Genomic DNA, 25,653 nt, shown 5'->3' with positions numbered 1-25,653 from the left:
AGTATTGGTACTGTTTTGGGTCACTACTTGTGTTGGCTTGTCTAATGTAAAATCTGGGTCCTGATGCAAAACCAGTTGAGAAGCATTGGTTTATGCCGAGTACCCTTTCATACAATTCACGATATATGTGAAAACTACAGTTAATTTTCTTGTGAAAGACTCACTCCATGCCCTGAGCTGTCTGTCTTGAGATGTCGATCAGCTGAAACATCTGGAAGTTTGTCTCTTGTACGTGTAGATGTTTGTAGAGACTACTGCCTTCACACCACTGTGTCACAATGGCCAACTTTGCCTTGGTCATGTATCCCATAAACAAAACAATATTGACATGTCTGGTCTTCCTGTGATGAAGAAGACGAAACATATTTACTAGCATCTACTAATGAAGATGAGATATCTTGCACATGTTGAGAACAGTGCTACATGAGAGTTGAAGAATGACATTTTTCTAGTGTTTTAGTAATACTGTTACTAATGTAAAGTCTTAAAATCTAATTTCGCTTTGGTTTTCCTGATGTTTTACCTGAGAACAGCCACTTCATTGCGAAAGGCCTGAAACTGCTCTGGTGTCGGAGCTGTGACCTTTAAAATCTTCACAGCAACGTCACCTGAAAGGAGCAAACTCATTTATACTCACTTGGTAAAGAAAGTTATATCAATCGTGTGTTTTAATAACATTTGACACATTATACTCAAGTATAGATAATAGGCAGCTACTTTCTAAGGCAGCATCCAAACTGAAATGCAACCACACTCTTCAAAAGCAGCAAGAGTCATTTTCACATTTGCTGGTAAACTTGTATAGTAGTGAATGGGATACCACAGAAAATATTATTTTTGCATTCCCATTTGCTCCATCATGAAAAGGAAAAAAAAAATTTTTCAAAAGATTTTTATTTTAAAAATTTTTTAAAGATGGATTATGTCAATCGATAAAAAAAAATTGAAATACATGATGTGCCGATTAATTAATCAAATTAATCCCATATCAATATTTAATGAAAAAGGCCCCAAATAAAGATAATTTAGTATATAATACTTTAAAAAATTATCAATATAAATAAATAAGTAAAAAAAAAAAAAATTACGTCATATACATATATTGTGGCAGCAGATAATAAAGCATTTAAACAGTACAAAAGTATCTTTAAAAGTCAAAATAATTTTGGTTTTTCATCTGTGCTATTTTTAACTGTTGGTCAATGTCTCGCTAGTTTTTATCGTCTCTTGAGCATGTAATCTCTGATGGACTGTGCTGCCTGCTCTTGTTGGTTTGATGAGGCGCATTGTCTGTACAGCTATAGTTGCGCTGACTGCCCCCTGCTGCCTCTGATTTGCAAAACATCAAGGTGGTACATCATGCTTGAATTGCTCCAATGATAGAAACATTCAATATTTTGTAATTTACGTACGGGTTAGGGTCATTATTCATTGCATACATGTTTTTTTACATGTCCATTTATAAATAAACTTGATTGGAAAATGTATCATCAATATTTTTATATATTGAATGAATTAGCATTTCTCTCGCTTATTTGTCTCAAGTATATATATATATATATATATATATATATATATAGTTTAGATACACCTTAGCCAAATATATTTAAACTCAGTTTTTCACAATTCCTCACATTTAATCAGAGAAAACATTCCCTGTCTTAGGTCAATTAGGATCACTACTTTATTTTAAGAATGTGAAATGTCAGATTAATAATAGAGAGAATTATTTATTTAAGCTTTTATTTCTTTCATCACATTCCCAGTGGGTCAGAAGTTTACAAATGCTTTGTTAGTATTTGGTAACATTGCCTTTAAATTGTTTAACTTGGGTGAAATATTTTGGGTAGTCTTCCACATGCTTCTCACAATAAATTGCTGGAATTTTGGCCCATTCCTCCAGACAGAACTGATGTAACTGAGTCAGGTTTATAGGCCTCCTTGCTCGCACACACTTTTTTTAGTTCTGCCCTTACATTTTCTATCGGATTGAGGTCAGGGCTTTGTGATGGCCACTGCAATACCTTGATTTTGTTGTCCTTAAGCCATTTTGCCACAACTTTGGGGGTATGCTTGGGGTCATTGTCCATTTGGAAGACCCATTTGCAACCAAGCTTTAACTTCCTGGATGATGTCTTGAGATGTTGCTTCAATGTTTACACATCATTTTCCTTCCTCATGGTGCCATCTATTTTGTGAAACAAATCACTCCCACAACATGATGCGGCCACCCCCATGCTTCACAGCTGGGATGGTGTTCTTAGGTTTGCAAGCCTCACCCTTTTTCCTCCAAACATAACGATGGTCATTATGGCCAAACAGTAAAATTTTTGTTTCATTAGACCAGAGAAAAGCGATGCTCTGAACCGGGACGAGCTTGCTCTTTTCCCAGTTGACCTGAAGCCCTAGACGGCTGAGGTGCCTGAGCACCTAGTCCCTGTGAACGCACGGTAACTCTCGAGAGTGAGCCAGGATGAGCCAGTCGTCAAGGTAGTCCGGTATGCGGATGCCCACTTCCCTTAGCGGGGCAAGAGCTGCCTCTGCGATCTTCGTGAAGATGCGAGGGGACAGGGACAGGCCGAAGGGGAGGACCTTGTACTGATACGCCTGGCCGTCGAACGCAAACCTTAAGAAGGGTCACATAGGGGTCGGAACTACCCAGGAGCAGATCTTTGAGTGCCTTGGCTTGGTGAACTTGCAAGAAGAGCCATGGCATGCAGGATGGAGGCGGCCTGTCCGGTGGCACTGTAGACTTTCGAGGTCAGTGATGACGTCATTCTACAGTCTCTGGAGGGGAGTACAGGGCGGTCCCGCCAGGTGGCGGCATTCTCTGGACATAAGTGGACCGCAACTGCTCTGTCCATCTGGGGGACCTCCGTGTACCCGTGAGAGCGGACGAGCGGAGAGGTCGGTTCCACGACTGCGTCAGCTCGTCATGCACTTCCGGGAAGAACGGAACTGGGGGGTGTGGGAGGGGGGCATGGCTATGACCGGCGCCCTGACCCGAGGAACCAATCGAGGAGCCGTGAGGGGGGCGGAGTTTTCCAGTCCAGCCTCGCGCTCACGGCGGCCCGGGAAAGCATAGCGGACATCTGCACATCAGCCTCAGACTGGGCGAGCAGACCCAAAGGTGGCAGCCCAGACGAGTCATCAGCATCAGACACCGCTGTGACGCTCTCCGATGCAGTGGCAATGTCATCATCCAATTCCGGGGCTCAAGGGAGAATGCCGGCTGGCCACGAGGCGAGCCGCACTCATTCAGAGCTTGGACGGATGCAAGCAAGCGTGCCGGGGGGTGGATGGTTCGTGGGGATTGACCCAGCGAAACTGAGCCCGTCGTCATCCCCAAATCGCCTTCATCGCAAGCCGGGTCGTCCTCAATCCCGTGGGAAGAAGGAACATTCTCTCTTGGCTTTCTCTCGTGACTAAAGAAAGCCACGACCGCAATGTTGCCATGGCTATGTTCTCGCACTGAGAACATGAACCATTCATAAAACGCTGCCTGTGTGTGATCGCAGCCCAGGCACGCGAGGCAGCTTTTATGACCGTGAGAATTGGAGAGAAATCAATCGCATCCAGAAACTACACAGAGGCGGAAAGACATCTTTAAAAAGACGCGTCCTGAAAAAGACATTCAACGCCTGCTGTGTATTGCTCTTTTATGAGTGGGAACTCAAACTCTGACTGGCACTTTATACCCATATGTCCGGGGTGGGGCATGCAAATTCTGTCTGCCAACTTGACATTGGCCTTTTCTCGGGATCAGAGGAACATTTGGCATCCCAGGAAGACCCCTTGTGTCACTTCATTCGACACGTCGAGTGAGTGACTGAAGGGGAAACTGTGTTGTCTTAATGGCATAAATCTTACTGAAGGCCTAGACTTAGCAGCAGTCTTGCAGATTGAGATCATTGCGACCACTATTGATAAACTTGTGCATAACAGCATGTCATTTCTATTTCAAATTCACACAAACTGGCCATCAAACAACTTGGTCCTGACAAGCCAGACATAACAAAATGGTTTGAAAATCAAAAGAAAAAGGCAGGTGATAAGACATTGTAATAATTGTGTGATGAAAAATTGCATGTCAAAAAGCCTTAGCTCTCTGTTTTTCCCATATGTAGCCTACTTTTTTGTTCTTATTTTGACAGGAGACAGGGGGATGTATACAGTAGCGTGTATACAGTTAATTAATTTTGAAACATTTCTACTGCATACCTATTTACAACTGGAAACTTACTGTGATTTAAAACATTGTTATTAATATTATTAAAAGCATATTTTTTATTTATTGTTAACTCTGTGAAAGAGTTCTGTTTATGTATGTAAATAGATATTTATATTCATAGCTTTCTCTTCCTCTTCTCCCTGGGGTTGTTTAATAACACTTAACATTATAAAACAATTTTTTATTTAGATTTTGATCTTCAACAAACCAACATTCCATGGTAAAGTATTCTTTAATTCTGCTCTTTGAGTGCCGCCTTTTGGTGGAATAATGCAAGGATACCACATATTATGTTATCCATTTGTGTTTGAAGAATGAGTTGAACGAGTTGAATAATGTGAAAAAAGAGAAAGAAAGAAAACTAGCGCTCAGAGCATGATCTGCCCCACCTATGTCTGTGATCACGAGCCAAATTACATCAAACATGACATTATTGTGTTACTGCAGGATTAATGTGTTGCTTAAAGTGCAAGCAAAAACAGTATTATAAGTATACTGTTAAGTCGCACAGTAAAAAATATTTTAAATTTTCTGTTTTGATAAATAGTTGTGCTTGATGGAAAATCCAATCGCTCAAATAAATAATAGTTATAGATTTGCATATCACATGTTAATATTTATTGCATCAATAATTAAATTAAATGATACGTGCAGGCAAATAAGATCCATGTTTAAATCGAGCTGGGTCATACAATGAAAAGCATACTAGTAGCATGTAAAGGTGGTTATACACTGGATGCTAGTGTAGCCATACTCATTCATGGTAAATTTATTGCATCCATTGCATGTTTTGAAATTACTTTGGTCATATGCATGCAAACAGTTTTGAATAATGATGCAGAGAGCCCAACTCTGAATCTTACATAGGTTTGTGGACTGAACTCAGCAGCATAAAGCATGTTTTGTTAACCAACATAAATGGAAAGTGCTGATTTACAGGCTTTTAATATCACCAAGGCCTATTATTACAGAGCGTTTTATAGTAGATAAAACACAATGTATTTTTTTTACCAGTGCAGGAATGGATACACAGTAAAAAAGTATGAATAAAATTATTGACATGAAAAGGAATTAAAATTACTGAATCTCTGGTCATTATTAAATTCCCCCACATCCACATATAAAACTAATCCTGTCCAAATAGGGTTTACATCTATCCCTCAGCCTTTGTTTTCATTCCCAACAAAAATTAAGAGGATCTATCGCTTATGTATGCTTATTACCTTTCTTCATTAAGCAGATGCTTTTATCCAAAGCAACTGACAAACAGAAGAAGAAAAATGCTGTTAATTCAATAATTTATTTATCTGATTTACAAGTTGTTTTAAGTTTTGTTCAGTTTTAATTTTTCACTCACAAGATACAGGCCAATTAGTAATTACAGGCCACACCCAAAAACGTATTATATCTTTGGAACAATTTGACATATAAAAATTATTTTGATAAAGTTTTGACAGGAGGGTCTGCAGATAATGTATACCAAGTTGTGTGCGAATAGGACAGATGGCCTAGTGAAACTAAAAAGTGTTTATTATAGCACCCCCCAGGGTCAGATGGGCGCCTGAGTAGTGAGGGGGATTTGGGATCATCCTGCCTAGTTTGGTGTCTCCACAACTTACAGTCTCTGATGTCCAGACACTTTTAGGGCAGAAAAAAGAAGAATAAGAAAATGAAAATCAGTACAATTACTATAGGGTTCCAGCTAGTGTTGGGTTCGAGTCCACCTTAGTCGAGTCTGAGTCAAGTCCAAGTCTTTAAAGAATTGAGTCGTGTCGAGTCCGAATTAATCTGTTCAAGAATCTGAATTAAAATTTTACGTAAACTCAACATCAATATTTTAAGCTTATTTTTTGTCAATCGAATTGCAAAAATCAAAGGATTAGTATCCTGCTGAACAAATTTCAAGGTGGTTTCAGAATGAAAGCATATGCTTTACGTGTATGAAGACAAAACTGTCCTTCAACACAATTCTTATTGAGTTCTGTTGACAATTCAATTATTTGTTACTTTTTCCCTCCACTCAAATCTAGACAAAAGAAAGTAAAAGCTGAGTTAGTCATTACAAGAGTTGTAATTTTAATTAAGTTTTTACTTAATTTTCAATTTGTCCTTTCAATTTGGTTGAGTTTAATACATTTAATAAATGGTAATATTAAAACATTTAATAATGACCATAACATTTAATTCAACAACGTGAAATAAAAAAAGAAAAGTTCAGATACCATATATATATATCAAAAAAAAAATTAAAAAAAATAAATAAATATATATATATATATATATATATATATATATATATATATATATATATACTACAGTACAACACTTTTCAGTCCTCCTGCTGTGTCCAGGTGTAGTCTACTTCCCTAAAGTCAAGATCAAATTATTGACAAATTCACCTTGGGCTGGTGTTTCTTTTCACATTACAGGTCCGTCTCAAAAAATTAGCATATTGTGATAAAGTTCATTATTTTCCATAATGTAATGATAAAAATTAAACTTTCATATATTTTAGATTCATTGCACACCAACTGAAATATTTCAGGTCTTTTATTGTTTTAATACTGATGATTTTGGCATACAGCTCATGAAAACCCAAAATTCCTATCTCAAAAAATTTGCATATCATGAAAAGGGTCTCTAAACGAGCTATTAACCTAATCATCTGAATCAACTAATTAACTCTAAACACCTGCAAAAGATTCCTGAGGCTTTTAAAAACTCCCAGCCTGTTTCATTACTCAAAACCGCAATCATGGGTAAGACTGCCGACCTGACTGCTGTCCAGAAGGCCATCATTGACACCCTCAAGCAAGAGGGTAAGACACAGAAAGAAATTTCTGAACAAATAGGCTGTTCCCAGAGTGCTGTATCAAGGCACCTCAGTGGGAAGTCTGTGGGAACGAAAAAGTGTGGCAAAAAACGCTGCACAACGAGAAGAGGTGACCGGACCCTGAGGAAGATTGTGGAGAAGGACCGATTCCAGACCTTGGGGGACCTGCGGAAGCAGTGGACTGAGTCTGGAGTAGAAACATCCCTGCATTCCCCAGGTCAAGCCACTTTTGAACCAGAAACAGCGGCAGAAGCGCCTGACCTGGGCTACAGAGAAGCAGCACTTGACTGTTGCTCAGTGGTCCAAAGTACTTTTTTCAGATGAAAGCAAATTTTGCATGTCATTCGGAAATCAAGGTGCCAGAGTCTGGAGGAAGACTGGGGAGAAGGAAATGCCAAAATGCCTGAAGTCCAGTGTCAAGTACCCACAGTCAGTGATGGTCTGGGGTGCCATGTCAGCTGCTGGTGTTGGTCCACTGTGTTTTATCAAGGGCAGGGTCAATGCAGCTAGCTATCAGGAGATTTTGGAGCACTTCATGCTTCCATCTGCTGAAAAGCACGACCTGGCACCTGCTCACAGTGCCAAAACCACTGGTAAATGGTTTACTGACCATGGTATTACTGTGCTCAATTGGCCTGCCAACTGTCCTGACCTGAACCCCATAGAGAATCTGTGGGATATTGTGAAGAGAAAGTTGAGAGACGCAAGACCCAACACTCTGGATGAGCTTAAGGCCGCTATCGAAGCATCCTGGGCCTCCATAACACCTCAGCAGTGCCACAGGCTGATTGCCTCCATGCCACGCCACATTGAAGCAGTCATTTCTGCAAAAGGATTCCCGACCAAGTATTGAGTGCATAACTGAACATAATTATTTTAAGGTTGACTTTTTTGGGGTATTAAAAACACTTATTTTATTGGTCGGATGAAATATGCTAATTTTTTGAGATAGGAATTTTGGGTTTTCATGAGCTGTATGCCAAAATCATCAGTATTAAAACAATAAATGACCTGAAATATTTCAGTTGGTGTGCAATGAATCTAAAATATATGAAAGTTTAATTTTTATCATTACATTATGGAAAATAATGAACTTTATCACAATATGCTAATTTTTTGAGAAGGACCTGTATATTTAGTATGGATAATAGGTGAATAGAGACTTCTCCCCTCACTTCTGTTCTTCATTGTATTTTCTGACTTTTTTGCCATTGAAACGCAAGTGTCAGCTTTACAGGTAACACACAGAGGTTGCGCTACAAATGTATGATGGACTGAGTTGTACAATTTACATCATGTTCTATTTCATCCATCATATTAGTTTAAATGTTCCTGATATGTAGTAAATTTGATTTTGTCTCGATATAGTCAACATTTTCAGTTATAAATTACTTCGCGTAAGCGTGAGTCAGATAAAACATGATCTATTTAATCATTTGCAGAGTTTGGGGAACATACTTTTTGAAGTGTATTTCCATTACTGATATTTATGGATTAGAACGGCAGAGCACGTCTGACGAATGGCGATCTCTTACCCACATACACATACAGCGTGGGTGTGCGTGCAAGAGAGTTAAAAAGTACTCTGAAAGACTGCACACTATTGCTCTCAGCCAGAATAATCACACGTAAGGACATATACATTTCAGGTCTGAAAAAGAGGACATGTCTGGGGAAAAGAGGACGTATGGTCACCATATGTTACGTTATTTTTTGTTCGTTTTTCATTGCATCACAAATGCCATGGACTTGACAGGAGTCCGAAAGGCTAACTAAAAATACATCAGAGTCTGTGACAAGTCCAAGTCCATTAAAATTGGACTCGTGACTCAGACTCAAGGCGCCCAAATAAGAAAATCCTACAAAAACAGTAGTGTTCCAGCACTACCCCTAAAAGAAGAATATCAGTACAATTACTAATTATAAGTAAATAACCCTTATTATGAGGATCTTACCATGCCACTTCCCTTTGTAAACTGTGCCAAAAGACCCTGAGCCAATCTTGGAGTAGAGAACCACCTCTTTGTCCTCAATCTCCCAGTAATAACTGGAATCTCTCTTTTCACGAGGACACTGGTAAACATAACAAAAAACACGTTAACCTCACAACATTACCAATTATTCATAGTGAAGAGATCATTTGACAAATGCTTTCTGATGTAATAAAATGTTTAAATTACTATGTTTATTTAAAATTAGGGATACACTGATGTTGAAATTTAAATTGAAAAGTACTGATAACTGATATGCTGACAGATAAATCTATATCTTTTTGACTGATGTTTAAAAAGTGTTCACAATGACATCTCCCATACAGAACAGAATAAATATCTTCTTTGAGTTTCATTCAAATCAGAGCAATGCTGATATAAAAATAAATGCTAACATTGGCCGATATTATATTTAAACAGATCCATTGTGCATTCATTTTCAAATTCTTTTAAGACTTTCACCTGTATCCAGAAACTAATCTGGTGATGATGTTTATTTCATGCTTGAATGATTCAAGTAAAAATTACAGTAATACTTTAAAATGTCTGTCGCTTACAATTTTGTTTTTTTCCTGAGTTTTAGTTGACGATGCTCTCTCTCTTTGAGCTGGAACTGGGGTTTTCGACTGCTCTGTTGGACTTCCTGTGAATTAATATGAAAGGAAGAGAGAAGAATGAGCTAATATCCCCCTTAGGTTTACTGGGAAATCTGAGGGGAAAGTCAGAACAAACCTGATTACCTAATTCATCACTTCCCAATGCTTCCTATTAATGAAGAGAGGAGTACTATTTTAACATGGAAAATTTGACAGAAAACAAAAAAATTGCTTATCCCAATTTAGCCATAAGGGTCAATACAAATCTTAGGATAGAAAATAGCTCTATAATTAATACAGTTATAATCAAGGAGTAATTTTTAACTGAGTGCTGAAGTCTTACCTGATAAGCAGCTTCGTCAACTGGTTGGGTGGTGCTGACCATGTGGACATTGGGGGTGGATGTGGACAGCACCTTATTATGACTGAGAGAAACACCAGAAGACGGCAAGTGGGTGACGTAGTTGAAAGAATTTGGCGTGGAGTATCTGTAAGAAGGACTGTAAAAGTGTTTCTGCGTCAGTCAGTGAAGTCTTTGAACTTTGTCATTGCATGAGTGTTACTTTTCTGAAAGGTCTTGTGACAAGTTTGTGTTTGGAACAAGATCTTTTCACTTGTGCATATTTATTTATTTATTTCACGGTATAAAAATTATGTTAAAGGAATAGTTCACCCAAAAATGAAAATTCTCTCTTCATTTACTCACTATCATGCCATCCCAGCAGTGTTACACTTTATTTCTTCTGCTGAACACAAAGTTTTTTAGCCAAATATCTCAACATTGCAAGTTGTTGCCAAACAACTGCATTGAATTGTGGCCAGAACTTTGAAGCTCCAAAAAGCAAATAAAGGCAGCAGAAAAGTAATCCATATAACTCCAGTGGTTAAATTAGATACAGATCAATATTTAAGTAATTTTTTACTGTAAATTCTTCTCCTTGTCCAGTAGGGGTCATATGCAAGAAGAATGTGAATCGCCAAAACTTAAAAAAAGAAGCATGTGGAACTGAAAGTGAAAGTGGACATTTATAGTAAACAAAGACTTGTACATAGATCTATTTCTCTTCCACACCTATCATATCGCTTCTGAATGCATGGGTTTAACCACTTAAGTATTATGGATTACCTTTATGCTGCATTTATGTGCTACTTGGAGCTTCAAAGTTCTAGCCACTAGTCACTAACATTGCATGGACCAACAAAACTGAGATACTTTTCTAAAAATCTTTGTTTGCATTCAGCAGAAGAAGAAAGTGAAACACTTCTGGGATGGCGTGTGTCACGATTCCCTTGTTGTCTGCCCCGTGTGTCTTTGTCTAAAAACTACACTTCCCACAATTCCCGGATCTCATCACTGCCATCATTGTGTCATTGTTCGCACCTGTTTGTCGTTTGTGATCCTCCTGTGTCTGTGTATATAAACCCTGTTTGTTCTCCACTCCTTGTCGTTCGTTGAATGTTGATGTTCTGTCTGTTTTGATGTTTCCCTGTCCTGATGCTCACTCTGCTGCCCGTCTTGTCATATTTATCCTGCCATGTTTATCCGTTCCGTGTTCCTTTGATGTCTCTCTGTTTTAGTTTCAGTTTCCCCTCGTGGATGTTTCATTTGTTCCAGTTTTGTCTTATTTTCACTTTTGTTCAATAAACCGCGTTTAGATCCTACTTCTTGTCTGCCCTCAGTTAAAAAATATTATCCAATCTAGATTGACTATTAACATACACTCTTATACCCTGACTAGCTATTCCAGTTTGGCAGAAGATTATCTGGTCAAAAAAGTGGTAATTAAGTTTTCTATACCTTCTAAAAGGAACTACAACAAATATCAAATACATTTACAAGGAACAAAATTATTTAGGAACAAAACAATGGAAGATCCTGGCATTCAACTATTATCCTAGGTATATTTGCACTGTATTTTAAGGTTGTTGGAAAATAAGTTGTTCCAAGCATCTTGGAGAACTTGCCACATTTCTGTGTATTTGGACTGTCTCAATTGCTTCTGTCTCTTCATGTAATCTCAGACTGATTCCATGATGTTGAGATCCAGGCTCTGTGGGGGCCATACCAACTGTTGCAGGACTCCTTGTACTACTATTCTATTCTATATATAAAATAAATTTTTGTAAATGAAGCAAAGATATGATACAAGATAACCATATTAAGACAAATGTATTTTTGTGAAACATCGAATGTGACTTTTGCACAGTACTTTATGTTAACAATAGAGCCATTTTACAGCAACAAATTCACTAGTATGTTCTCTCAGAAAAGGAGATATTTCACGAGTTATTTACCTTCATGTTGTTCCAAACACGTATGACTTTCTTTCTTCGGTGGAACACAAAAGGAGATGTTTGGCAGAACATTCTTCCTCAGTCACCATTCACTTTTATTGCATCTTTTTTCCATTCAATGAGAGTAAAAGGAAACTGCGGCTGTCATTCTGCCTAACATCTAGTGCATTCCACGGAAGAAAGTCATACAGGTTTGGAACAACATGATAGTGAGTAAATGACAGCATTTTCTTTACTGGGTGAGCCATTCCTTTAATAAAGGAGGGCTTTGTGAGACATGCAGGGTGAAGTCACTAGCATTAGACAAATGGACCATTGTACCATGCATTGCCTGATTTTCTTCTTTCCTAGCATTTTTGTCCTGCGTGGGTGCAGGGTCCGCTTCACATATATATTTGAACATATATATTTGATTTGGCACAGTTTTTACGCTGGATGCCCTTCCTGACGCAACCCCCAATGGCTGGGGGACTCTCACTCTCACATACGGGGCAATTTAGAGTCTCCAATTCACTTAACATGCATGTTTTTGGACTTGTGGGGGAAACCAGAGCACCCAGATGAAAACCACACAAACACAGGGAGAACATGCAAACTCCACACAAAAAGGTCCTGACATCTATAAAGCTCAAAGTATAACAGGCTACTATACAAAACACTTTCTGTGCACTTTGGATCTGTGGCATCAAGAAACTTCTCTTGAAGGGGTCCTGGGTAGCTCAGCGAGTAAAGACGCTGACTACCACAACTGGAGTCACAAGTTCAAATCTAGGGTGTGCTGAGTGAGTCCAGTCAGGCTTCCTAAGCAACCAATTGGCCCGCTTGCAAGGGTGGGTAGAGTCACATTGGGTTAACCTCCTCGCTCTCGGTGGGGCATGTGGTGAGTTGTGCGTGGATGCCGCAGAGAATAGCATGAGTCTCCACATGCACTAGGTATCCACGGTAACACACTCAACAAGCCATAAGATGTGCGGATTGACTGTCTCAGATGTGGAGGCAATTGAGATTCATCCTCGGCCACCCGGATTGAGGTGAGTCACTATGCCACCACAAGGACTTGGAGTGCATTGGGAATTGGGCATGCCAAATTGTGGAGAAAAGGGGAGGAAATTCCCAAAATAAAGTATAAAAAAAAATAAACAAAAAGAAACTTCTCTTAAACTAAATCTACATATCTATCGTAACCTGAATACTGTATGTAAACACTGTATAGTATCCTTTTGAGTATCTAAATGCCAAATAAACCCACGTTGCACAAAATCATCACATAAATGCATGGTAACATTTATAATGGAAAGTGGACAGACTGGGTTCCCATATCTTTTTGAGTCTTTCCCAATGAATTTCTGTGACTTTTATTGTCATTTCAGATTTATGTATACAGATTATTTTTTTTTTTTATGATTTTTTTTCTAGACTAATATTTTAGAGAGAAGCATAACAAAGTAGAACATTTTACATTCATTTTAACTCACAATTTTTTTTAAATAATAATACATTAATTAATAGTTAAACAAGTGTTTGATTTTGTTAACTGACTTGTGTAGGGAGACCAGTATTTCAAAGTATTGCCATATTTTATGTCACAATACTGTGTTGTGTTGTGACAACAAATTGAGGAAGTAAAGCTCATACAGTATATTTTATCCTGCAATTTCTTTGAAAACAAGTTAAAGCTGGTTTCTGTAAGTGGTCTTTAAAACTCACAAGAGCTGTTGAATGTTGCTCCAGTACACGCACATGGTGGGCACTTTGGTGCTGCATTGCTCATGAAACTTGTAGCCACATGTCTGACATCGAAAGCCGTGTAGAAGAAACTTCTGACATATGTCACAAAAGGCCAACTTTAAAAATGTTTTTCGTACCTGTGAAAATTCAATGAACAAACGGTTAGACAGATCAGTTATAAACAAGATGAGCACTGTTCAAAAAACCTAAAGAGCTGACTACCAAGACAACATTTAAAACAGATTTCACCCAACAATGAAAACAATTACAGTTTATATAAGCAGTTACTCGCAGAATTGTCATTTGTGGGTGAACAATCCCTTTAAGCGAGTTCCCAATGTGCAGGTTGGTCCAAAATGTAGGCAACAAAAATATCCTGCCTTCTTAGATACCTTGTTTTGGCCAAATTCTAAGAAAGCACTAATATATTTCAATAAAATACATTCAATATCCAAAAGCACCGTTAAAAAAAAGGAAGAAAAACAATTTATCAGTTCTCTAATAAAAGCACTTGTTATTTCTTAGCAGGGTTGCCAACTTTGGTTAAATGGTTGGTTACATGTTACAGGCTGACATTACACATTTAACACATATTAACTTTAATACATTTACATTCAGCTATAGAATAATATACAATACCATAAAATCACATACTATCAGTTGCCTAAAATAAATCAATTAATTAATCAGTATTACACTATTACACTAGACACTTTTCAGTTCTCCTGCTGTTCTGACAGTTGGTGCTTTGCAGAGCTAATGTTGTATAATAGTTATTATGTTTAGTATGTGAATTGAGACCCAGGGCTTTCACTGCTCACATGGCTTGATGTTTGTTCTTGACTTCTTTTGCCACTGGCACATTCAGTTATTACAAAATAACCCTAACCCAACCCTAACCCTAACTTACAAGCCGATGGAAAAAAATCCAATGAGCAGTTTTGTAGCTGTTTTTCTTTTTTTATTATTATTATTATTACATTAAGGGGATAAATTGGTCTGGAATAATGTTCTGGCACATTTGATTCAAGTTTTTTGATCCATTTCACACATTTTCTCTTTATTTATACATGCGTGCTTCATTTCTCCATTGCTATCCATCCCTGATTTTGTCATTTTCAAAATCCAGGACCACTCACATCAAAAGCAAAGATCATATCACTGTAAACTCTGTTATTATATTATCATACTGTCAGCTTAGCAACATTGTAATTTTTAACTGTATTAGAATCAATTGCAATATTGTTCTGCTTGAGATTGAGCATTCAAGATCAGTCACTTATTGGGTTCCATTTCAGTTACGATGCTGCATTAGATGCTAGCTGACACAGGAAGAGAGAAAAAAATTAATTCAAGCATATTAAATAAACCCACAAAATTATGTGTGGTCAGAGGTACGTGATCTAAGACTTCCACCAGCAGCTCCTCTCCAACGAGTGAGGTAGAATCAGTGTTCCAATCCATCCTGCACTTTTGGCTAAATAAATAAAACAAAGTCAGTCTTTGCATTAATTAAGCATAGAATGAAATATGCTATAAAAAATTACATTTTAAAATGTTTTAATTAAAGCAAAGCAATTAAAGTACAGCAGCTTCACTGAAGTTCCAAGTTGTAAGACGATTATCCATTAATAAAACTGTGATTTTCCAAATGTCTATATTCTCTTAGAGAATTTAAATCTCATATTAATTTTATTCTAAACCCATATATCTTGTTTCATATGTGGAACACAAAAGGAGACATTTTCAAGAATGTACTGGCTCTTTTCCATCCAATAACTAAGGAAAACTGGAGCTTTGAAGCTTCAAAAAGGACATAAATGAACCATGGAAATATCATAAAAGTGGCACTTACGACTTGTGTGCTGTATTCAAAGTCTTTTGAAGTCATATGATAGCTTTGTGTGGGAACAGACCAAAATGTAAACATTTCATGGCATTTCTGGCCTGTAACTTACTGTTTGGTGTGTTCTGGGTGCAGTTTGAAAACAGCACAGCATTCTGGCTGAAGTCCCCGAACTTTCAGGGCTTTGATGAGGCAGTTGTGCAGCGTCATGCCTGGTCGTACATTCACCTATTAGAACACCATTTGAAGACTTTCTCATTTCAATGGAAAAAAGCAAGAAACAATCTAAGAGTATATGCAGACATTAAATGCAGACATTAAAATTATTATGAGATATTTACTTAATTAAAATAGCTTAAAAAGCACTTCCATCAGTAAAAGAAAGTAAACTATTAAAGCCCATTTGTTAGAGGCATCCACCAAATAAACATTAGCTTTATAGTCACTACTATGTTTTTCCATGCTCATTATATTGGCTCAAACATTCAAAGACGTTACTAAAATAACATTGATTATTTCCAAGTTACCACAGTGCGTTGTTTGTTGGGCAAGTAGACGCGGATTGTGCTGCTAGTTTTCGAGTCTGGGATTCTCCCATCATCTGATAATCTGTGATAAGGGTAGTTCTTGAGAATGGTGGGAGACATACAGGAGTCTTCAAACACAGAGTCTTTGCATCCAAATCCATGACTGATGCTTTTCCAGGCCCCTTGAAAATGCTCCATCATGGCAGGCAGCAATGAACTTCAGTAATCTGACATAAGAACAGAACAAATACAAATTAAATTTACAAATGTACTGATGATACATTTTACATCAGTCAAACACAAATGACAAAAATCATAATTTGTGGATGATTTACATAGTAATGTCCTCTCTGTGAACATATACTGTACAATGGGGATTCTTGAATAAGGAGTCGCCTAGGATAAGTTTCCTTAATTTAGAATTTAGATTTTATATGTGCTTATAAAATAAAATATCTGATTTTATAAACTTTTTATACTGACTCTATAATTAGTTTTATTTATTATAATTTTTTGTCAAAATGTTGCATTTGCCAAGAATCTCTCTATTGTATTTCTTTATTTCCTTTCTAAAATAAATATACGTTAATTGTTAAAATCAGGAAAATTCTATTTTGCTTTTTTCCTAAGAACTTAAAAATGATTCATGTCATTGGGTATTTATATAATCAATAGCCTCCCAATAATACAGACATTAAATCACACCAAGCATTTTAGAGATCTATGGAAAAATTGTAATTGCTAAAAATTATTTTAATTTGTCATTGGAAACGAGAAATCAAAGAGAGCAGATATAATGTATGTCAAAGCATCAGAGTGACTGAAGTGTGTCTCCGAAGTAGTGGTCGACCAATATAGGTTTTTTAATGGCTGATGCCGATATCTGGAGAGCAGTGTGGCCGATTGGCTGATACAATGCAGGTATATAACACAATTTTATATAGTAAATAACATAAACATAAAATTGCTAAAATAAAATATAATAATGAACTCTAATATAGCACTATATTTACTCAATTTCACACAAAATTTTTACATTGTAAAAAAAAAGATCTGAATCTAAAAAATGATATTGTATTTTAATTGGTTGATGGCAGTTTATTCTCATTTCTGTTTAGTCATCAAATTGTAATAATTTATTTGCACATGAAGAAATTGTTAATATATTAGGAAGAAGGAAGTTACAGTACAGACATTAGTCCAGCAACCATGGATGACATGTCCACATTAGCAATTGCATTTACTCATAAAACACAGAATCAAACAAATTATACATACAGTGCATAGTTAGTGAATAAGACATTTACTTATAGCACAAGTGAAGCGCTTTTACCTTGAAGTTGCACAAGAGACTATTTAGCAGAGATGGGCCATTTCTATTAAAATGAATGGGAGAAATTAGAACACCCTACTGCAGCCAACGGTCAGCGGATGTAGATAGGAAGTCCCGCCTTGCAGGTGAAAGTCTGTATCACTTTTTAGATACAGACATCGTCTGTCAATCAAAATTGAAAATACGCATGCGCATTAGCTATAAAAGATTGGAAAATTCAGTTTTTTAGCGTAATCTGAGGTAAAGAATCACCATTTATTATACCAGTGTTGTCAGATTTTACTGCTGATTTGAAATATGTTCTTTGATTGTAATCTTGACAGTTTAAACTGGATTACCTTCTTGGATTGTGACCACTGACCGTCATGATTTGTGAATCAGAGGAACTCTTGATCCGGATCCTGAAGTTTTGATTCTGGCTGATGGAATGCGCGATACAGAGGAAGATATTAGATGAGCGCTCGATGGGAAGAAAATACTGGATTTTAGTGAGGTTCGTAAATTACATCTGTTTAAATTAGATATCTGCATATTTGCAAACGTATACAAAATAAGTTTTATTGATATTTGACTTTTATCATTAGAAAAGAATATTAAAAGGGACAGGGAACTGCTGAGGAGAGGATGATAGAATACTTGCTTTAGAGGTAAATAAATGAGCACTCCACAGGATGCTGGATCTTATAACCCGCACACACAAACACAAGACGAGACAGTCACAATGTCGGAGAAAACTGCTTTATTCCAACAAAGCAGGCAACAGTACAAAAACAGGGCAAATCCAGTGAAGAATGGTCAGGGTGAGCGTTAAATCGAAGCCGGGGAATCAAGATAGGGTAAAGGGGCAAATCCAGGAGAGAGTGGTCAACGAGAGCGTAGGGGGTCAAAGCCGGGGTAATCAGAATCAGCGAGACGGGACTAGAGGGAGCAAAAGACAGGGGAACAAGGGGCGCTCGAAAGCCGGGGAATCAAGAGGAAAATGACGAGACTAGTGGGAGCAAAAGACAGGGGAACAAGGGGAGCTGGCAAGCTAAGAGGTGAACGAGAGGAGGTCAAAACTAGACGAGACTAGTGGGGGCAAAGACACGGAAACTAAATACAATAACCAACAACCGTGAGACGAAAGGGTAGTGATATATATAGGGGCAAGTGCAGGTGTAAACCATGACAGGTGATGAGACGAGTGCAGGTGAAACTAATGTGCAGGAGTGCAGATGACGCGAGTTCAGGTGGTCATAATGTTCTGGGGGATTGGAAACGCGTGAGAAACTCGAGGAAGGGAGATTGCCTACGAGCATGTGAGCGAGTAGGAGCAAAGTGGGCGTGAGGGCTCGAGCGAGCAAAAAGAGCGTGCAAGCTCGAGGGGGCGGAACGAGTGTGAGAGCTCGAGGGGGCGGAACGAGCATGGAAGCTCGAGGGGGCGGAGCGAGGGAGCGGGGTTCGTGACAGATCTGCTCAAGTTGTGTGAGGTTGGTTTATTACATCTGTTTAAATGAGATATGTGCATGTTAGCGGACAATATGTGATCTTAGTTTTATTGATATTTGCTTTTTTATCATTAGACAAGACAGTTAAAAGTTACTGGGAACTGTTTAGGAGAGTGAGGGAGAATGAAGCAGGCATGCACTTTAACATTATGAGCTCAAACATGTCTGCTGCAGCTCTGATATGCAGACTGTTTAAATGACACAGTGTTGCACACTGTGTCATTTCTCACAATTAGCATCAACGAGCGAGTTTTCAAACAGCCTCATGAATACTACCCTGACTTTCGTTGATCAAACAAACAGGTAGTTCTGCCTCCAACTCATGACATTTGTTGAGTCTACAGTATATGTTGTTTCATCTGGCTGGTTTTGAAAATTAAACTACAAATGGTTTACTTATTGTAGTTTTGCATATCAATCTGGGATAGGAGATAGTATTTTAACACTGAAAAAGGAACACACTTCAGCTTTAAAGGTTAACATCCAAAATTACAACAAATGTATGAATCTTTGCAGCCACTATTTCTAAAGTGTAAACCTTATGAATGAAAATGTGCACATTGTGATTTCAGATCAGATCATCCATTTGCAATCTGTGTTAATTGTGCATGCTGGAGCTTGTCAAGTGTAACATTAACTAAGATACAACATCATATACACTTCTTGAAATGTCTATGTTAATGTATCACACGATTCACATATGATTCTCATGTATTTCTTTATAGCCTAAACCTGAGCGTGATTTTAAACTTCTGATCTGAATTGATGATATCATGTCGGAGCTCGTCTTTCCATCTCATAAAGTTGACCACATTTATATGCACATCAGCTATTAAGGTAATTAGGTTTTTTTATTCCAAATGCTTCATAAAGGTTTAAATGCTCCATATAATATTCATCTATTCAGAATATACCTACTTATGTTAACAAAGAAACTGAAACATGCTCAGTCTTTTTCTTCTTCTTTTTTAAACTGTGCTAATTTGGAAAATGTTGTGTTCTTGAACTCTGGTAAGGTGCTATATAAATGTAACATTATTTATTATTAGTATTATTATTTAAATAAATAATGGTTTAATTTATTTTAATGTTTGAATTTTTATTTATTATTCACTGCAAAATGTGTGCTTGACGTTTCACATTTTGCTTGACACCTCTTGCCTCCAGAATAATGTTGTTATACATGAACAAACAAATGAAAATTCTGTTTCATGCATATATTAATATCTAAAATACCAGGAGAACCCACAACATATTCCACAGTTAATGTAGCCAACAAATTCAGCTTCATCTGGTAAGAAAACAAAAAGAAGAAAATATTTTATTTTAATAATTGTATAATAATAATAATTAGTATTATTATTAGGCTATTATTACGAAAAGGCATATACAAGGCATATTTTATTAATAGAAGCTATAGAAGCAAGCAAAATGTGCTTCAAAACATACAGATGACAGGAAAAGGCTCATTAATATTCATGAGGAAAGCGCTAAATAATTTTTTGTGAAACATTGCAATCCCCTGCCATCCTACATCCCACAAGTCACGGGCAACTTGAAACGAAGCAAGTTTGACGTGTGTTATGCTGTGACGTCACTGTGAGTTTGTACATGTATTTGTGTGTGTGTGGTCTCTTTCACTTTGTAGAAAATACACAGCTGTCTGGGGCTGGCAAGCACTAATTTACGACAATAATATTAAATGAACCATGTGAAATCACAACAGTGGCACTCATAATTCACCACTGCCAAATGCATATAGGGGAATCACTGAATCCATTTTTACTACTTCTCGGATTACTGTGCAATTTCTACAAGTAAGCTAATAAAATAATTTTAACTTAAATCATTGGGTCTTTTCCAAAACTTAGTGAGCTGCCTTGCTGTATCCTGCAAACATTGGTAGCTGTCTTCTATGACACATGATGCCACATAAGAGACCAATTTGGAATGCTCTAAATAGGCAGCAGCGCCCTGAGTTTGAAATAGTGCTCCTCACGCACAGCGCATGGGAGACATGAATCTCAACTGATTTCAATACAGGTGAGGCAAGAAAAAGACGCAATCCTCTAATGAGCATAAATAGGCACAACACACACACAATTTGGGTAAAAACAATTGTCAGCTTTGAGTTATATTTAAATGCTATTTGTCAATACTTTTCAGTAGTGAATGGATTACAAGTATATTTATAATAAAACATTATATCACTTCGTCCACCATCTTGGATTTATTTTTCTGCCGAGATCATCACGATGCATTCTGGGATCACCTACCCAGGGATACATATGATGCTACCTTAAAATCTGTCCAAAACAAGATATCTTAAGAGATATTGTAAAAAGGGGTAAAACCAAACTATTGGTTCGAAGTTGGATTCCAATAGAAAGGCCCCTGAAGTTTTCTACAATGTTCTGTCTTTTCTGAGCATTGAAGCAGTTTTTGCTTATTATTAATTTACACTTATTCATTTTATCTGACTCCAATTTTACAGTATATTAATCTGACTCTCAGTTGAACCTCTAATATAGATTTAAGGTCTTATTGATTTCTGATCATTCTTTTAGTGTAATCTTTTTAAGTTATTAACTTTCATTATCCTTTCATTCGTGTCCCGATTTTCATTTGTTGGCCGATTAATTGCACAGATCTCAGACACAAATTTGCCAGTCCCGTTCATAGTCAGCGGTTGCAGGGTTTTACTAATCTAGTTCGGCCGCCTACTGCTTTATTTAGTCACGGTGATAAGCAGTTACTGGTAGTCTTACCTGGTGTTCTCCTATTCATAAGCTCCAGTAATGATCATTATCCTGGACATAAGTTTGTGGTAACAAAATGCGTCCCTCGAATCTATGATTTCGGAGGAATACAGAATACATTTCTAATGATTTTGGAGGAATACAGAATAAATCAAAAAGTAACAATTTATTTGCCAGGTAGGATTTAAAACGTAATTTACAAAATCAATCAAAGCCAATTTCACACATGATCAGAATAAACAAGCATTCCTAAAAATAAAACACAAGTCAAAGAAACATACCTGGCAATTGAAAACTAAGCAGTGGTGTGGGATATCTGAATACAGAAAACTACACACAGTAATTTTGTGGGATATCTGAATATAGACTTCTCGAGCTCATGGCCAGCCTTCCTTAAATATTCAGACAGAGATCATAGTGTACCAAATGGTATTATCCTTTGAACAATAAGAATATTGGGGTCAATGGGTTCTTGACTTCCTTGTTTTTAACCTTATTAACATACAGGAGATCATTTCAATTGTAGGTCAAGGAGGGGGACAGACCTCAAGAATTATACTGTATTTGGCAAAGAACTTATAAGTTTGTCAACATTCGTTTTACCAACATGGGAAGTAGCGATTCTTGCATGTTTGGCGACCTGGGCGAAACCCGCTTGAACACGGCCCCAAAGTTGGGGGGTATGTGATTCTAAATGAGAATGCCCCCAAAGTTGTTGACCAGGGAGCAAGATGCCGCTCTGGGTGACTGCCCATGTCGTCCATGCCTAAATCCGACACTGTGGGAAAGAGACCATTATGCCAGTCGCACAGAGACCTCTTAAATGATATCAAACTCATACTGTTGCATTCTTTGTTTTCATGGTTTTCTTTGTTACATTTTCACATATGCATCTTGTTTGTGTGTGTGTGTGTGTGTGTGTGTGTGTGTGTGTGTGTCGTGTGTGTGTGTACATTGTGGGGGAGACAAGGGGGAGAGAGATCAGTTGAAGTTTGTGGGGGTAGAATGAAGATGGCAGGATGTCTCAAGTGGACAAATGTTTGTTAAAAAGGAAGCTGGGTTTCTCATGGGTTTTTGATGTCATTTCTTCACACTCAGTCCTTTAATTCACTGCTGCTACAGCAATCAAAGTGCAGCTCAAATCCTCTGATGTGAGTAGTGGTAATCATGTTCGTATAATCAGAGACATGATTCAGAGGTTACATTTCTTTCCTCTAACAATAAATGTTTACTCCACGGATGGTTAGTTTTAGGTTTGTGTTGGGTACAGTTTATAAGATATGTATTCCTCATTGTTTAATAGCCTGTACAACTGAATAAACTCAACTTTGGCACATCTCCGTGGACACTTCACCCTGAAAATGGAGCTCACAGGTGCCTATATGCCCAAGAACACTTACCGCTTTGGCAACTGGGGGCAGTGTTTCATATTTAAGTTTGCACAGAAGATTTTGGAGCTGAATGACCACTTCTGCCAAGTGTGCACATTTTCTTAAGCTATAAATATGCTTTCATCTGAAATGCGCTTCTGAGTGTTTAACCATCACAAAACCACTCATGCAAGTGACTTGATCTGTGCTATCCAATCTCTGGAGCATACAGGAGCATGTGCATCAACCTGGTTCCAGAGACAGGATAGTCAGAGTGGATCACTTTCGCAAGTCATCTAGGCTCCACTCGATTTTGTGGCACAGACCGGAAAATGTATGCAACCCATTTCAGTTCTACTGACTGGGGGCTGGGGCCCTTACACGCAAGGGTGGGAAGGGGGTCTTACCCAGTTTCCTATACTTTCAGGGGGAAAAGACCCTGTGGAGACCACACCCGCCCAGAGAGGGGGAGGTAAAAGTGGCGAAATACACCACATGGGCTTTTAGGTCACATTGTGGTGCGGTGGTAGATCCCACCTCTTCAGAGGGAGGAGTTGCTACAGACAAGGTGGGCAGCGGGAACTGCCCAAGGGAGACGCGGGTCCACTCGTAAGGAGACAGTACTGCGGAAAATACACACAGGCGGAACGTCCACGTAGGAGTCCTAACCTGTGGATCACCTATTCCAGTACAGGGTAGATTTAAGTACCCGCAGTGGATTGGGTCGGCGAATTCCTCCGCCGAAGTGGGCTCTCCTGGGGGAAAAAGCGCATGGTATTACCTCAGCCAAGGGAAAAGGCGCTAGGTGCAAGCGATTCACCCGGTCAATCCGTCAGCGTGTTACCGAGTTCTACCGGCTCGGACCTGAGAAAACACGGGACGAGACTGACTCTACCCTGAGATTGTAGAATCTCGCAAAGGTATTAGGTGTTGCCCAACCCCCTGCTCTGCATATGTCTGCCAGGGAGATGCCTCTGGCCAGTGCCCATGAGGACTCAACACTCCTTGTTGAGTGTGCTCGGACCCGCAAGGCGAGGGCACGGCCTGGGTGTGATAGGCCAATGAAATGGCATCCACCACCCAATGGGAGAGCCTCTGTTTGGAGACAGCGTTCCCTTTCCTTCTTGATGGATGCAAGCGCGATCAGCAGGGCCGTTTTTAAAGAGAGGGCCCTGAGTCCAACTGATTCTAGTGGCTCGAAGGGGGGTCTCTGAAGGCCCGAGAGGACCACTTAGAGATCCCAGGAGGGGAACAGGCTTGGCCGGGAGGGATTTAACCTCTGGGCGCCTCTTAGGAACCTGATAATCAAGTCGTGCTTACCTAAAGACTTGCCGTCTACTGCGTCGTGGTGGGCTGCGATAGAAGCTACATACACCTTCAAGGTGGACGGGGACAGCCTCCCCTCCAACCTCTCCTGCAGAAGTGAGAGCACTGACCTGACCACGCTCCTTTGTGGGTCTTCGCCCCGAGATGAACACCAATTCGCGAACAAGCGCCACTTTAGGGCATAAAGTTGCCTAGTAGAAAGGGCTCTGGCTTGGTTGATCGTGTCTACGACAGCAGGTGGTAGATCCTCCCTGACCTTGCATAGCACCTGTGCAAGAAGTCTCACTGAGGGAAAATGCGTACTTGCGCAGCCCCGTGGGCCAGCTGTGTGCCAGTGCGTCTGACCCGAGGGTAGCCTCTGTTCGGGCATACCAGAGCAGGCAGTGGGAGGTCTCTCGGGAGGAGAACAGGTCTACCTGAGCCTTGCCGAACCATTCCCAAATCAGCAGGACTGACTGGGAGCCTCCACTCTCCATTGGGCAAGCGTTGTCGTGAGTGCATGTTAGCTACCACATTGAGGTTGCTGGGGATGTGAGTGGCATGCAGCGACGTGAGCTCCAGGAGCTTCTGTAAAAGTTTTAAAGGGACCGTTTTGACTGGCCTGAAGGTGGCGAGGCATTTCAGCCCTGACTGTGTGCGCTCGTTGGTGAGGCGCGCTGACATTGAGACTGAGTCTAACTCCATGCCGAGAAAAGAGATGCTCTGAACCGGGGCGAGCTGGCTCTTTGTACAGATATGCCTGGCCGTCGAACGAGAAACATAGAAAGGGTCGATGTCAAGGCATTATTGAGACGTGGAAGTACGCGTCCTTCAGGTCTACCGCTGCGAACCAATATAGATGCCAGTCGCAAGTTAAAATGTGTTTTTCCGTGAGCATTTTGAAAGGGAGTTTGTGTAAGGCCCGGTTGAAAAATCTCAAGTCCAAGATCAGTTGTATGCCACCGCCTTTCTAGGGTACGATTAAATAAGGGCTGTAGAGACACTTCTTCATCTCGGTTGGAGGGACAGGCTCTATCGCGTCTTTGAGCAAAAGGGTCACGATTTACGCGTGCAGGGACTTGACATGTTCACCGTGTACTGCGGAAAAGCGGACGCCCGCGAAGGGGTGCGGGGGCCTGGCAAACTGAATTGCGTATCGAGTCGGATGGTCCTGGCCAGCCAGCGAGATGGGTTGGGAAGTGAAAGCCACTCATCCAAGCGCCATGCTAGGGGCACTAAAGGGACGATTATTTTTGACATACCCGGTGAGGCTTCGCAGCGGGGCGGAGCAGGTAGTATGGCGTCGGGAGGCGAAAGCACTAACCTTGCTCCGCACACATGGCAGGGGGCTT

At 39.2% G+C, this 25,653-nt stretch overlaps 1 protein-coding gene across 1 annotated transcript in view; it reads right to left on the bottom strand.

The window, feature by feature from the left end:
* Positions 1-16,245, bottom strand: part of raf1b (Raf-1 proto-oncogene, serine/threonine kinase b) — a 41,877-nt gene extending 25,632 nt beyond the window's left edge. The window contains 10 exon segments of the mRNA XM_052111469.1: positions 165-341; positions 524-608; positions 9,020-9,137; positions 9,613-9,698; positions 9,784-9,820; positions 9,995-10,151; positions 13,654-13,811; positions 15,049-15,151; positions 15,633-15,748; positions 16,048-16,245. Of these exon segments, the coding sequence (XP_051967429.1) occupies positions 165-341; positions 524-608; positions 9,020-9,137; positions 9,613-9,698; positions 9,784-9,820; positions 9,995-10,151; positions 13,654-13,811; positions 15,049-15,151; positions 15,633-15,748; positions 16,048-16,245 (1,235 nt within the window).
* Positions 16,246-25,653: the final 9,408 nt, after the last annotated feature.

This window comes from Xyrauchen texanus, chromosome 39 (genome assembly GCF_025860055.1).
Source record: "Xyrauchen texanus isolate HMW12.3.18 chromosome 39, RBS_HiC_50CHRs, whole genome shotgun sequence".
Classification (NCBI taxonomy): domain Eukaryota; kingdom Metazoa; phylum Chordata; class Actinopteri; order Cypriniformes; family Catostomidae; genus Xyrauchen; species Xyrauchen texanus.
The sequence above is the reverse complement of the archived record's forward strand: the minus strand, read 5'-3'. Positions and strand labels throughout refer to the sequence as shown.